Source organism: Sciurus carolinensis, chromosome 2 (assembly GCF_902686445.1).
Source record: "Sciurus carolinensis chromosome 2, mSciCar1.2, whole genome shotgun sequence".
Lineage (NCBI taxonomy): Eukaryota > Metazoa > Chordata > Mammalia > Rodentia > Sciuridae > Sciurus > Sciurus carolinensis.
Window position 1 is genome coordinate 101,165,518 of NC_062214.1, and position 13,780 is coordinate 101,179,297.

Sequence of the window (13,780 nt, forward strand, 5' to 3'; positions counted from 1 at the left end):
AAATCTTAGTGTCTTAAAACAATAATTTATTCTTATGGATTTATTGGTCAGCTGTGGTTGTTCTGCTAATCTAAGCTAGCCTGTTCCATAAGTTAGCTCTGGTCTCACCCTCATGGGACCACCATCAGCAGATTGGCTCACACATCTGATTTTCATGGTAATAGCAGAGATACAAGAGGAAAAACAGGAAAGACATCCTAAGGGCTAGCTCAAAACTAGTACAGTGTCACTTCAGTCTTATTCTATTTATTAAAGTGAGTCAAGTGACTGAACCATGATCTGGGAAATATATTGTGACCTCTTCATAAGAGGATTTGCAAGTTACTTGGCAAAGAGATGGATATGGAGAGGGATGAAGACTGGGCCCAATAACCAAAACAAAATGTCTCTCCAATGCTTCATCCATCATTTACACTTAACCTCCTTGAAAATGACCTTGCAATATGGCATCCTGATGGGGTCTATCATGAGTCAGTGGCATGTTGTTTCATTTGTTAGGAACAACTTCCCCAAATCCATCCCGCTCCACTTTGCCTATCTAACCTTCATCCTCCTAAACATAGGAGGTCTCTGCTAGACCTCCTCTCCTCTTTGTAACACCTATCTTCTGTATGCATTAATTTTTTGCTATTATCAAACTAAATTGCAATACTTTATTCACATGGCTGTCTCCTTTTTGAGGGTAAGCTTTTGGAGGGTAAGTACTTTTCTGGTCTCTGTCTTTTAGGGCTCAGGAAAGTATTTGTCATATGAAAAGTTCAATGAGTGCTGAATTGAATTAAACTTATGTTAGACAGAAATGACATTTTGGAAATAAAGACCCGTTACTTTGAGTTTCAGGTACAAAATTTTGCCTGTGCAATTTAAAATAAGAAAGGAGCTAATGTTTCTTTCTCTCTGAAGCAAGGCAGCATGAAATTATTGAGATATACACACTAAGCAAATAAAGGAATCACTTCTACAGTTCTCTTTATGCTGAACTGAGCTTTGGGGTTCTCACAGAAGCAGCAGAAATGGATTTATCAAAAGTGTAATTTAGACTGCTCTATTATGCTGTATTTACATGTGAAGAAATTAGTATCAATTATGAGTAGTTCCCATTTGTGAAAAGGAGTTGGGGAATTTCTATAGTTTTTATGCATACTTAAAAGCCTTTTTTTCCCTAAAAAGTCTAAGATGACAACATAGAAAGGTGTTTAATTCTACATATAATATATATAAATATACAATATATAAATAAATATATATACATATATGTATATTAGTTGTCAATGGATTTTTATTTTATTTATTTATATATTGTGCTGAGTATCGAACCTAGGGTCTCACACATGCCAGGCAAGTACTCTACCACTGAACCACAACTCCAGCCCCAGAAAGGTGTTTCTTAAAAACCTTTGTGAAGGGCTAAATTCTTCAAAAAATTTTTTGAAGAATCTGATCATATAGTTTACATTGTATATCTTGAAAAAGACCCCTACTGTTGTTTATATCTACTTTTCAAGTCATAGTATGAAATTCTTTTTTTTAAACAATGAAAAGAACTATTGTAACATTTTCAGTAGATGCAATGAGCAAATTATATTCTGGTGAAACGATTTAAAGGATTGGTAACTTGATTTATAACAGACTTAATATCTCTACCACCTTGAGAACAATCTAGTTATTTAGTGAAGTCTGCTCATTTTTGCTTCTGAAAATAGCTCATGTTGTTTGGGGTAAGGTAATTCTGTCTGTGATCCTCTAATAGACATAAAGAGAACAATAATTTCTATGCAAATGTTCCCACTAGATGTAAGGTGCACTTTCACCACTTCCTAATGCATTCAATTCTCATTGGGATACACTGATTTATTGGTAATATTAGGGCAAGCAGCAAGTTCTACCAGCCACAAATTTCATTAAACCATATCACTTGGCTGAAGAACAGGGGTGATTTCAAGTGTGTTTTTTGTTGTTGGGTAAGCCATTAGTCATACAGCAATACTGTCTAATAGAAATATTATGGGAGCTACCTATGTAATTAAATTTTCCATTAGCAACATTAAATTTTTTTTAAATAAGCCCAATTTTCTTTCTCTTTTTGGTACTAAGAATTGAACCCAGGGGTACTCTACCACTGAGCCATATCCACAAACCTTTTTATTATATTTCGAGGCAGGGTCTTGCTAGATTGTTGAGGCTGGCTTCAAACTTTCAATCCTTAAGCTTCAGTCTCTCAAGTTGCTGATATTACAGATATGTACTACTTTGCTTAGCCCTAATTTATCTTAAATATCATCATTGTAACATGTAATCAATATTTTTAAAGAATTAATAGAAATAGTTTATATTTTCCACACAAAATCTTTGAAATCTGGTGTATATTTTATACTTAAAGTGCATTTCAATTTGGAGTTTAAACTTGCTTTAGAAATACTTGATCTGGAGTTAGATTTCCTAAAAATTGCAATTTAAAAAAAATCATGTACCCAAGTAGTTCCAAAGTACTTAGTTTTAAAGATGAATCAGATTTCATTAATAGAAATTTATATTTAAATAAATTTCAAAATTCAGTTTCTCAGTTATACTAGTCATGTTTCAAGAACTCAATAGCCACAGGTAACTAATGCCTATTGTACTGGCCAGAACAGTTCTAGACATAGGGTTGGCTTCAGGTCTTGAGTAATCACTTAAGTTTATGGTTTGCACATAAAGTGTTCTCCAAAGTCTCAGGTGTTGAAGGCTTGGTCCCCAGTGCAGTAATGTTCAGAGGTGGGGCTTTGGGGAAGTGATTGGATCATGAGGGGCATTAACCTCATCAGTGGGTTCAGCCATTGATGAGTTCATAGCTGATGGCATTATTGGGAGGTAGTGAAAAGTATAGGAGGTGGGACCCAGTTGAAGGGAGTGAGTCCTAGGGGGCATGCTGTTAGGGGACTATGTCTTGTCCCCAGGTCCCTGGCCTGGCCCTGTCTCTCCTTCCCAGCAGCCATGAGTTGGCCATGATGTTCTGCCTCACCTCAGCAATGGAGCTGACTACCCTTGGACTGAAACCTCTGAAACTGTGAGCCAGAATAAATCATTCCTCCTCTGATTTGATTTTCTCACATATTTGTCACAGTTATGAAGAGGTGACTAACACACTTGATTCTGTGTCCAAGCTAGTGCCACTCAGCACAGGAAATAAAAAGGAATTGAAAATCATTATCATTTCTGTTCTTAAACAGATCAAAGAAATAAATAGTTTTAAGATTATATGTATTCAGAAAAAAGATAGATGATATATGTGAGTATGGGTTCTAATAGTTTTAAGATTATATGCATTCAGAAAAAAGATAGATGATATATGTGAGTATGGGTTCTAATAGTTTTAAGATTATATGCATTCAGAAAAAAGATAGATGTTATATGTGAGTATGGGTTCTAGAAGACATCATAAGGTGAGAATTTGGGTTCTGAAAGTTCAGAAAGGTTTAGATAAGAAATGGGGAGGGATATGAAACAGGGGAAATGGCAGAATCTCGGGGGCAGGAAGGTGCAGGGCTTGCGGGGAAAACCCTACTAAAAGAGACCAATACGAGGTAGTGGTTAAGAATTAAGCTTCCAAGTCATATTCCTCGGTGTGAATCCTGGTTCTGCTATTACCTAATTGCTTAACCTTGGGCAAGTTATTTATCTTTCCTTTTCCTACTTATATGGTTAAAAAATAGGGATAATAATATTTTATAAGGATGTTGTGAGGATTAAATGGATTAATACATATAAAACACTTAGAATAGTGCTTAGTACTTAAGTACCTAAGAAATTTTAGTTGCCGATATTATCTGAGTATGACCATTTGCTCTTTGGAGTTTATATATGACAAAATCAACAAACAAAAACAAACCAAACCAGAGATAGTCTACTTAAAACTTATATCCCAAAGCATTGAGCCTTAATTTATATAAACTAATTGAAATTCCAAATGTACAACCATTTCTCAACATTTCTGAGCCTTAGTTTCCCCATTTGAAATTTTTGGAATTATTTAACGTACTTCAGAATATTATAATGGAAATTAAATGAGCCCATTCAGGAAGTAGGCTCCTTCCATTTATTAACTACAACCTAGGAAAGTTATTCATCTCTCTGAGCCTCAATTTTCAACCCATGAGATGGTATCACCTCCTTAGGATCAAATATTTAATATATGTGAAGTATGGAACACAATTATTGTTGCAAATGAGTAATTATTAATAACTTTTAAAATACCTTAAGTCTTGGTAGCTCAGATACCTCCAACTCAGCAAAACTTCAGATGCATTAGAGGTTTCCTTGCCTTAAAGTTTACAGGCCTATATATTCTAAGTACGACAGTCACTTCAGCAGTTAGGAATCAAAAAGAATCTTTTTCTTTTTTTCTTTTCTTTTTTCTTTTTTTAAACTTCCTTATATCTGTGGTTATAGAGAGTAGACAAACAGGAACCTCAAAAAAAGGATAAACAAGCCAACCAGTTAAAGGAAAGGTAGAGGGTTGTTTACAGAAGTCAATACCTTACTGGTGACTCCATAATCTCCCGCTCTTAGGAAGAAATAAACTTCAATGAATTTAAGTGAATAGTCTATAATTTATGTATGCAGAAGATAGTTTGCATTAATCTCACCTCAACAGTTCAGTTTGTTCAGCTTGCATTTCATTTCGTGTCACAATTGTTTTTTTATTTCCTGTGAAAGACTTAGGTTTACTATACATTTTAATTAATTCTACATTTTCTTTTCATGGTAGCGGGGATTGAACCCAGGACCTCATGCATGCTAGGCAAGTACTCTACCACTGAGCTACATCCCCATCCCATTTACATTTTTATTTCTACATACTTTATGATGAAAAAAAATCTACCATTATTATTTAAAATAGTGTTTTTTTATTTGATAATTCTCATTTTTCATGATTATCCTTTAGCTATGGACTATAGAGTGATTTTGTGATAAATGAGAGATTTTCTTAATATTTTCAACTGATGTATTGTAACTTTTGCAATATTAAAATCTTCATATTTAGTGACTAATCTCAAAACCTCCAATTTCTTTTTCATATGGTCATTTCCTCTGGGTCTCCTTTGTCTTCAAATCTCTTCCTCTTATGATGACACTGGTCATTGGATTTGGGGCCCAACATTATGATTTCACCTTATCTTGCTTATATCTACAAAGATCCTGTTTCCAAATAAGGAAGGTCACATTCACAAATAAGGTAGAATTTTCACATATCTTTCAGAGGGTCACAATTCAACCCATAACATGTTTCTTCTATTATAAGACAATACCAAAAGTATAATGAAAATATATCATTCACAAATGAAGTTTGTGCCACCCACCAATTTCCCAGCTCTCTAGCTTTATCCCACTAGGGAGAAAAATTCCAGCCAGCATTAGGAATGTGGTTTATAGATACATACAAAAAAAGTTTATTAATACAAAGGTCGAGGTTTATCAGACTCCTACTCTTGTGCAAGGGACTTTTTTAGGTGCTAGAGCTAGAAGACAGGGTACCAGTTCCTGCTCTGGCGTAGCTCATCCTAGTTACCTGGCCTGGTTCCATAACATTGGTCACAGTAACAACTGTGCATAATTGTAAGCAAACCAATTACTTTCATCATCTTAAGCAAGAAAAATAACTCAATGAACTTCACTAAATACAGTTTTTGTTATACACTGCTCATTTCAATAAGATCTGTAAAAGTCAAAGGGATGATTATGCTGAAGATGAGTTAACTTTTTTGAAGTTAATTGCTCATCTGACTTTGGAACATAGGGGAAAGCAAAATGAGAACAAGTCAGATGAAGAAAGGGTTAGGTTCCTGCCAGCTGTCTTGACTTGTTTTACCCCTTACCAAGTAGAAATTAGATATGTTTGTTCTTCAAAAATTAGAGTGGGTCCCATTTTAGGATTTTATTTCTAAACACTCTGGACATGTTTTATACACTTACAGGATTGTTTTAGAATTAGAAAAGAAAGAGATTATTTACTGAGTCTAAATGCCCCATGTTTGTATGTCAAACTAAGGTTGTTGAGTGTGACTTGATTGCCATTATCCAATTCTATTAGCACTATAAGTTCTATGAGAACAGTGAACCTGTGTGATTTGGGAGACCTGTATTCTCAGAGATGAGTACACTCATAGCAGATAGTGTTCAGTAAATGTATGTTGTTATGAATGAAACAATAACTTGAATAATTAAGGAGTCAGAAATATATTTTCTTACTTTTTCCACCATCTTAATGATATTTAAAAAAATTTTTTTGAACTGGAGATTAACAGGGTGCTTAGCCACTGAGCTTCATCCCCAGCCTTTTTTCTTTTTTATTTTGAGACACAATCTGACCAAGTTGGGGCCTAAATTGCTGAGGCTGGCTCTGACCTTGCGATCCTCCTGCCTCAGCCTCTGGAGCTGCTGGGATTACAGTCATGTACCACTGTGCCTGGCTATGATATAAACATCTTAAACAGATTTAAGAGACTCGAGAAATTTTTTGTTAGTCTAACATATGGTCAGACATCATCATTTACCCATGTGCTATTAAAACTTAATTATTTTAAAAGAGAATATAGTTTGTGCTCCAGATTATCCAATATTCTTGACTTGTGTACTCAACATTTTTCTGGTATTTATACTTCTTTCAAACTGGGTAGAGGTAGAGGAGCTAAATCACAGATCTTGCGGCCTATTCACCCAGTAAGCCTTTTACAATAGCTGTTATCTGACCCAGCTGTTGTGCTAAATTTAGGATTTTGGATTATCTATAAACTGTTGCTTCATTCTCCCATTACCAAGGTTAATTGAGAAGTGATTATAGAACACGTAAAACTTCAGTGCATGTTTTAAAATGACATAATACAGTATCCAATAAGATCAGCGTCTATCTACTGGGAATTAAAAATTGTAACCACTATTAAAGAACTGTTGCTATTTGTCAGAAGTTTCATCTTCATAAGACCAGAACATTTCAGTGAAAAAGAAACGTTACCCTTCTAAATTGTATGCCCTGTTCTTATTAGATACAATTATGGAATTAAAATTAACCATTGCGTTGTGCATGTTATTTTACTATAAATATCTAAACATCCAGGAAAAAATACTTTTTTCATAACATAAATTTCATGTATTTGATCTGAAGGGGGGAAAAAAAAGCAATTGCCAATCTATAGTTCACAAAAATACTTCATTTTTAGACCTGTCCTAGTACTTTCCTGTTGTGACACTTGTATGCAAAATATTTCTAAAAAAAAAATTTTTTTTTTCTAACGAAACCGAAGAGCCTTGCAAATTTTGTTCTTGTCTCCGTTTGGGCTCACAACATCATATATGTGTACTTTGTTTATAAACTGAGTAGCTAATAGCTGCAGCCCTTGTTAGGATTGCTTTTTTTAACTACAACAGATTCTTCACATCTGTTTGTGTTTAAGTGATGACACAACATCACAACCCGAAATGTCATCACGTCACATTGTTATAGCACAACAACAAAATTACAGCTCCCCTACAATAACATGGTGTCATGTTTTAGAACACTGCCCATGAGTCAGTGTTTTAGAAGTTTTAAGAGTTATTTTAGCACAGCGAGTGCTTCCGAAGCTTGGGTTCTGAATCCCACTAGCACCCCTAGTGATCTGGGAAAATCTGGGGCGGGCGGTGAGGGCGCTTCCTCTGCTTAAACTCCCCACTCCCTGACATGCATGGCTGCCCACCTTCCTGTCTCGGCCACTTTAAGCCTGGGTACTACGTTGCGCTGCTACACACTTGGGGCTGGATCACGGAACCGAGCCAGCTTCCAGTGTGGAGGAGGAGCAGGAGACTATAATTATCCTCCACGTCTGGGGCAGGCCCTCGAATGACATCTCCTTAGTTACCCTGTGTTCTAATAGCGCAGCTCCAATTCCTGATCTCAGATGGTTCGCCTCAGTCAGCTCCAAGAGCGGTCAAGAGGCGAAACCGAAAAGCTCAACGTCTCGGACCTCCCAGGCTGGGCGGGCCGGCCGGCCAGAGCCGCCACCTCCGGCGCCCGCGTGCCCGCCCGGCACTTGCACGGAAAACTCGGTCGGCAGACTAGAAACCCCGGGCGCGCGGCGGCGTTGCTATAACAACCGGGCGCCCGCGCCGCAGAGGCCGCCGGGGAGGGAAGTTGACGAGAGGTGGGTTGGCTGTTGTTGGGACACGTGACCCGGGCAGTGTTTTGACAGGGCAAACAGCAGAGAAAGAACTGGGCGAGCGAGGGGATCCAGAGCTGGGGCGCCAGAGCTAGCGACAGCGGGCGGGCGAGGAGCTGGCAGAGGCGCGGGGCAAGCGGGCCGGCCGGGGCGACAGGCGGGCGAACCCCGGGGCCGCGGGGCTTGGGTGCGAGTCCGGCAGGGCGAGGAGCTGAGGGCAAGGGAGCGGAGCGAGGCGGCGGCTGAGGCGGGGGTGGATGGCCACAGGGGCGCCGGGAAGCCGCGTCGGGCTTGCCGTCTCGGACCCCCATGGTCCCCTAACGCAGCCCCGGGGGCCGCTGCGCGCCACACTCGGCTCACGCCGGCCCTGCGCCTTTTGGAGCCTCGGGTCTGAGGTGGGAGTGTGATGTGAGCTGCTGGACTAGCGGCGGGGAGAAGTGCCAAAAGGAGGAGGGATTGGGACGGGAGAAGAGCGCGAGTTAGTCAGCAGAGGTCTGCGGAGGGAGTCGAGGAGCGGGCCAGCCCGAGAGCGCCATGAAAACAACTCTCCAGCAGGGAGAGGGGCAGGCGCGGCGCTCGGTGCCGCGGGGCTGAAGGAAATCCGGGGCCGCGGCGGGACGGAAGGGGCCCGCGGCGAGCAGGCTGCAGAAAGCAGTGGGTGAGCGCCCGGCTGTAAGCACCTTCCTTGGGGGCAGACCTCAGGCAGGGCCACGTAGGGACGGGGTTGTAGGAGGCGATCCGGGACAGTCCGGGAGAGTTCGTTTGAGCTGGGGGCTGGGCGCGAGAAGAGGACTCGAATTTCTTTCAGACCTTCTTATTGTGTAAACTTGGCCGCGGTTGCCGCAAGGCTAGCCAGAGGGTAATTACACAGGTGAGGTCCGGCGGGGCGGGCGGAGTCTGGGGAAACGCAGGGGTCTGGAAGAGTTTCCTGAGCCTGGCCCAGGTGGAAGAATTTATGTACCAGTGTACAGGAGGTACCAGTGTTCCCAGAGGTATTTTGTTGTTGTTGTTGTTTTATTTTGTTTTCCCTTGGAAGGAGTTAGTTAGCTTGTGTTGCTTGAATCTTTTTCTTCTTGCTTATACCTCCAGGATATAAATAGACATTGCTTTGGTTCGGAGATGCTGTGTCAGAGAAGGACACCTTGGCCTGCAGAGTTGAGGGGCGGGGAGAGGGGTGCTAGTTCAGGACGAGATGGGGGAGACTGTGCAAAGAGTTTTGCACTTTTCAGACCTGCCGATGGTGCTGTCAACAGTAGTTTGTGCCACAAGAGGCCTAACTTAACAGTAGTTTTCTTGTACTGTTCGGGTGTTAGAGTAGGACTAGATTAATTTTATTTTGATCTCTTTTAGCATTTTGAAAACTAAGCAGAAGCCGTTGAATCAACGGTGAGCGCTTTGAAAGAACCCACAAGTGTATTTTACAGCACTCTGGGTGGAAATTGGATGTGAAAATGAAGCCAGACCGAGGTAAATGATTATTTAAGTGGGCCTGTTTTGTTTTGTTTTCTGTGCCTCCTTTTAGACGTGTTAACCTAATTCTGCAACAGGATCAACTATTTCTGTATCATATGTAATTATCTGTTTCTGTGACAGATTCCAGCTGGTGAGGAAAAGGAGGACATATGGAAGAGAGGGTTAGGATCTAGAAGGGAGGACAGTTCTTCAAAAGCGCTTGTAGAGCTGTAGTTTCAATAGAAAATTTAGTGTATGTTAAAATGAAATAATCAAAAACAGCATTTATATCTGTTGCCACAATCGTCGGTATCATTTTAGAGTTGCAGTCACTTATTTTTCGGTAAAGTTGATCCAACTTCAACTTTAATGATGTTTACAAGCTTTTTAAACAAGGCTTTTAAGCCCTTGAGAATTTGAACTTGACTAAGAGCATTTAAGATTGTGACAGCTATTATACTGCTTTCATTAGCTGATTTTTGTGCTTTAAGCAAACTCCAAAAGTTTGCAAAGTACTTTAGCCTTCTATATATCATATGGACAGTTAAGGCTAACAAAATTCCTGGTGATAGGCAATGCTACTCCTTTCTAAACCTGTTTTCAGAGCTTAAAGAATAGTATTTACACTGTGCTTTTCAAGGACTTCAAGGGAATTGTCAGTTTTCTGATTAATGGCAAGGACCAGATTTAGAAGATTTTAATGTGGTAGTGGTTACTAGGGCTTTTAGTCAGATATGGGTTTGATTCCAAGGAACACTGTAAGGAAGGGTTATGGTTTTTGATAGGGAGTTGGACTAGGTGATAGAGTTCCTTCCAAACCTGAGACTTTAGGATTCAAAATAGTAATTTATCCTATGAATTAGATGCTTACTTAAAAAGGATATGTATTAAACTAACTGTTTTTCCATGTATATTTTTTCAAAGTAATTAGACAAATTGTCTAAAACGTCTTTGGTCATAATGTCTACTAAAATGCATTAGAAAGCGGAGTAAGCCATATTTAATTTAGTGGTTTAAATTAATTTTGAGTGTTTTAAAATCAGGCAATAGCTATATATGAATGCAGTATTGGTAAGTATATTATTATTGAGCAGATTGCTTGCTAACAATGTGAAGTTTAGATTTTTAGAATTTGGAAAAATGGCACCAAGGTCAGTAATTGCATCTCAGAATAAACAAGCAAATAAAATCAAAGTCACTGTTTGTTTTGGATTGTTGTTAAAAGTTGCTTTAAAGTCATAGCAATTCAAAAAAATAGTGTTATCTATTTTAGGCAAAACTAGTGCTAAACACAATAAAATACTTAATTTTATACCTGTATAATAACAAGGAAAATAATTCATTTCATTAGGATTCCCAAAGAGCTCAACATGGTAATCTGACTCAGTTACTTGGGAAGCTAAGGGCTCCAAGAGGATCTCAAGTTCAAGGCCAGTCCTGGTGAACAATTTAGTGAGATCCTGTCTCAAAATAAAAATGATTGGGGATGTAGTGTAGTAATAAAGTATTTGCCTAGTATGTGTGACATTCTGGGTTCAATCCTCAGTACCACACAAAGTAACAATAATAATAAAAAAATAAAATTCCCAAAAAAGTGACTTTTCCCATCTCTTAAAATTTTAGCTTCCTTTAGTATTCTCAGGGTAAAAATAATAGGATTACAAGTTTAGTATTGTGATTATATTCCATAATAATAACATGAAACTTTTTAAGTTTATAGATTATGGGAGCAGGACCCAGAGTATTAATATCTTTTACTTAGTAAACTAGTACAAAAATACTGAAATGTTTTTCATAAATGTACTACCCTTACTATGTGCAGTATGATCTTGTATTTTCTGTTCTTTTTCACTTTTTGAATTGCCGGCTGTCACAACCTATTGATTTTGAAAGGTATAGTTGTAGGCTTTAGCCAAAAGTATTAATACTTTATTTTTCTTACATTGGTGTCTAGGAACTATTTTATGAGTGAATTTTCTAGGTAACTTAAATATCACTCTTAAAGGCCAGAAATATTTTCATTTGTAATCATGTTATATTGAGAGATGTCTAAAATATTAATGCTACTCTGCTTTTTTCTTATAAAGAAAAGGAATTTGCAGAGTCAGTGTAATTTAACCTTTAGTTGATGATAAAGGGACATTGCTGGAAGTTTCAAACTTTTTGCTGTATCATAATCTAGAGATGCCTAAAAAAGATATTTAAATTTATGAGTTTTTTGTTTATAGCTTAAACTAGTCCAATTTATCTAGCTTAAACTACAAGATTATTATATCTATCTATATCTATCTATCTATATATATATATATATATATACACATACATACACCCGTATACATATTTAGATCTGTGTGATTTTTAGATCTCTTGGTATCAACAGTTTTTGTTGCTAATATTCTTATTCTTGCTTCCTTTAATTTTCTGCTTTTAATCTGTGGACTAAAGAACTAGATAACCATACTTAATATAAATTCTCTATAAAACAAGGGTAAATAAGAGAACCTGTTAGATATTTATTCAAAATGTAAGTATGGATTTTAATGTTGAGGCTCAGATATTTGCTTAGTTGGATACAGATGTGCTTCAGAGAGTTCAAGTTTCTAAGTGCAGTTGGAGCCTCTTATCTTACATGATTGGGTGTAATAGTTGTCTGATAGCAACAGTTTAAGTGGGGAATCATGGAAAAATAGCAACCATAATTTCTTCAACTGTCTTTTCATATAAGCTTTTCTTCTCCTCCCCCCCTCTTTTTTTTTTTTTGATTGTTGTTGTTGTTTTGCAGTGTTGGAGATTGAGCCAGGCTCCCACAGGCTGGGCAAGAGCTCCACCACTGAGATACATCCCTAGCTCCCCAAATTCTTTTGAGGGTGAGATGGGGTCTGAGATTTTTTAGAATTGGACATGATCTTTCTTGTATAACCATACCAACAATGTACACCTAAAGTTTCTAGTTTTGATTTTGTTAAATTGAAATAAGACCTTTGCAAAGCAGTCAAGGGTGAAATCTTACATTTTTAATAATTTAAAGTTTAAGACTTTTTATACACAATTTTATCAGCACATAATCCAACAGGAATTTGTTTTTGGAAAGAGGGAATTTATGTTCATCAAACTTGTGACTATTGAGGATGTAGCTCTTTGTTACAGTGCAAGCCTGTGGGTTCATTTCTCAGCACCACCCACTGCCCTCCAAAAAAATTATGTTCATCAGAATGTACTTTTCCCCAAAGCATTAAATTTAGTTTTCAAGAAATAATTTTTTTGCACTTGTTTCCTTGGTTTATTATAATAGTTATTAATTATAAGTAGAATGGCATAAGCAGGTTTATAAGGAAGAAAAGATCAGATTCTTACTAAACATGTAACTCAACTAGTGGAAAGAGAAGTGTGCAGGCAACTAGAAAGTACCCTATTAGCCACTGGTGTTCAGTATCAGCAATGTCTGTCAGTTTGTTTTTATGATGGATATGCACTGGTCAATCCTGCCAGTTACTTAAGTGGAGGTTAGTTAGGAGATTTTCTATTCTACTTTAAGATAATAAGATGTTATTGTATGAAACAATGACTACATTTCACAATAGTCAATGTAGTCAAATATTGTCACCATATTTTAAGGGAAAAACATTTTTAAAAATTTAGGCAGTTATATAACATTACTTGGGTAATGCTGCCAACTGTGAGTCTCTGATGTTATCATTAGCACAGGCCTTGGAATCAGACCTATGTTTATAAATTTGTTCTATTACTTGCTTGCTATGTAATCTTTATCACATTAATCTTTATCTCAGTGTCCTTGTCTATAAAATGGAAATGATTCCAACTTCTGTTATTAGGATAAAATATGATAGTAGTTGACACATAGGAGGTAGTAAATTAATACCTTTTATCTGACTAATTAAAATATTACAGATGCTTATATGTTAGTTGTAAAATATACTCAACAGAGATAAAATAATCAAATATAATAACCCAACACTATTTTATTTTGTTCTACATTCATAGTATTCAGCCTGCCAAGGTCAAGCAGATTTAATAGACATTTAATATATAGTTGTCTGAAAAAATATAAAACCTACAAAAGGATACTTGAAATATATGTATAATTTATTTATATTGTCATTTACTTTTATAATTATAGCTTAATTTATGTAGGGGTG

At 37.4% G+C, this 13,780-nt stretch overlaps 1 protein-coding gene across 6 annotated transcripts in view; it reads left to right on the forward strand.

Annotated features, from left to right (window-relative positions):
• The first annotated feature begins 8,015 nt into the window (after positions 1-8,015).
• The window catches only part of Atosa (atos homolog A), an 85,316-nt gene continuing 79,551 nt past the window's right edge, over positions 8,016-13,780 (forward strand). The window contains exons 1-2 of one of the 6 annotated variants that reach the window (XM_047538139.1): positions 8,016-8,156; positions 9,522-9,638. In XM_047538139.1, the coding sequence (XP_047394095.1) occupies positions 9,623-9,638 (16 nt within the window). In that variant the 5' untranslated portion in view covers positions 8,016-8,156; positions 9,522-9,622. Of the gene's footprint in view, positions 8,157-8,203; positions 9,164-9,521; positions 9,639-13,780 lie in introns of those variants that run through there. The other 5 variants (XM_047538095.1, XM_047538113.1, XM_047538104.1 and 2 more) reach the window with 5 other exon arrangements.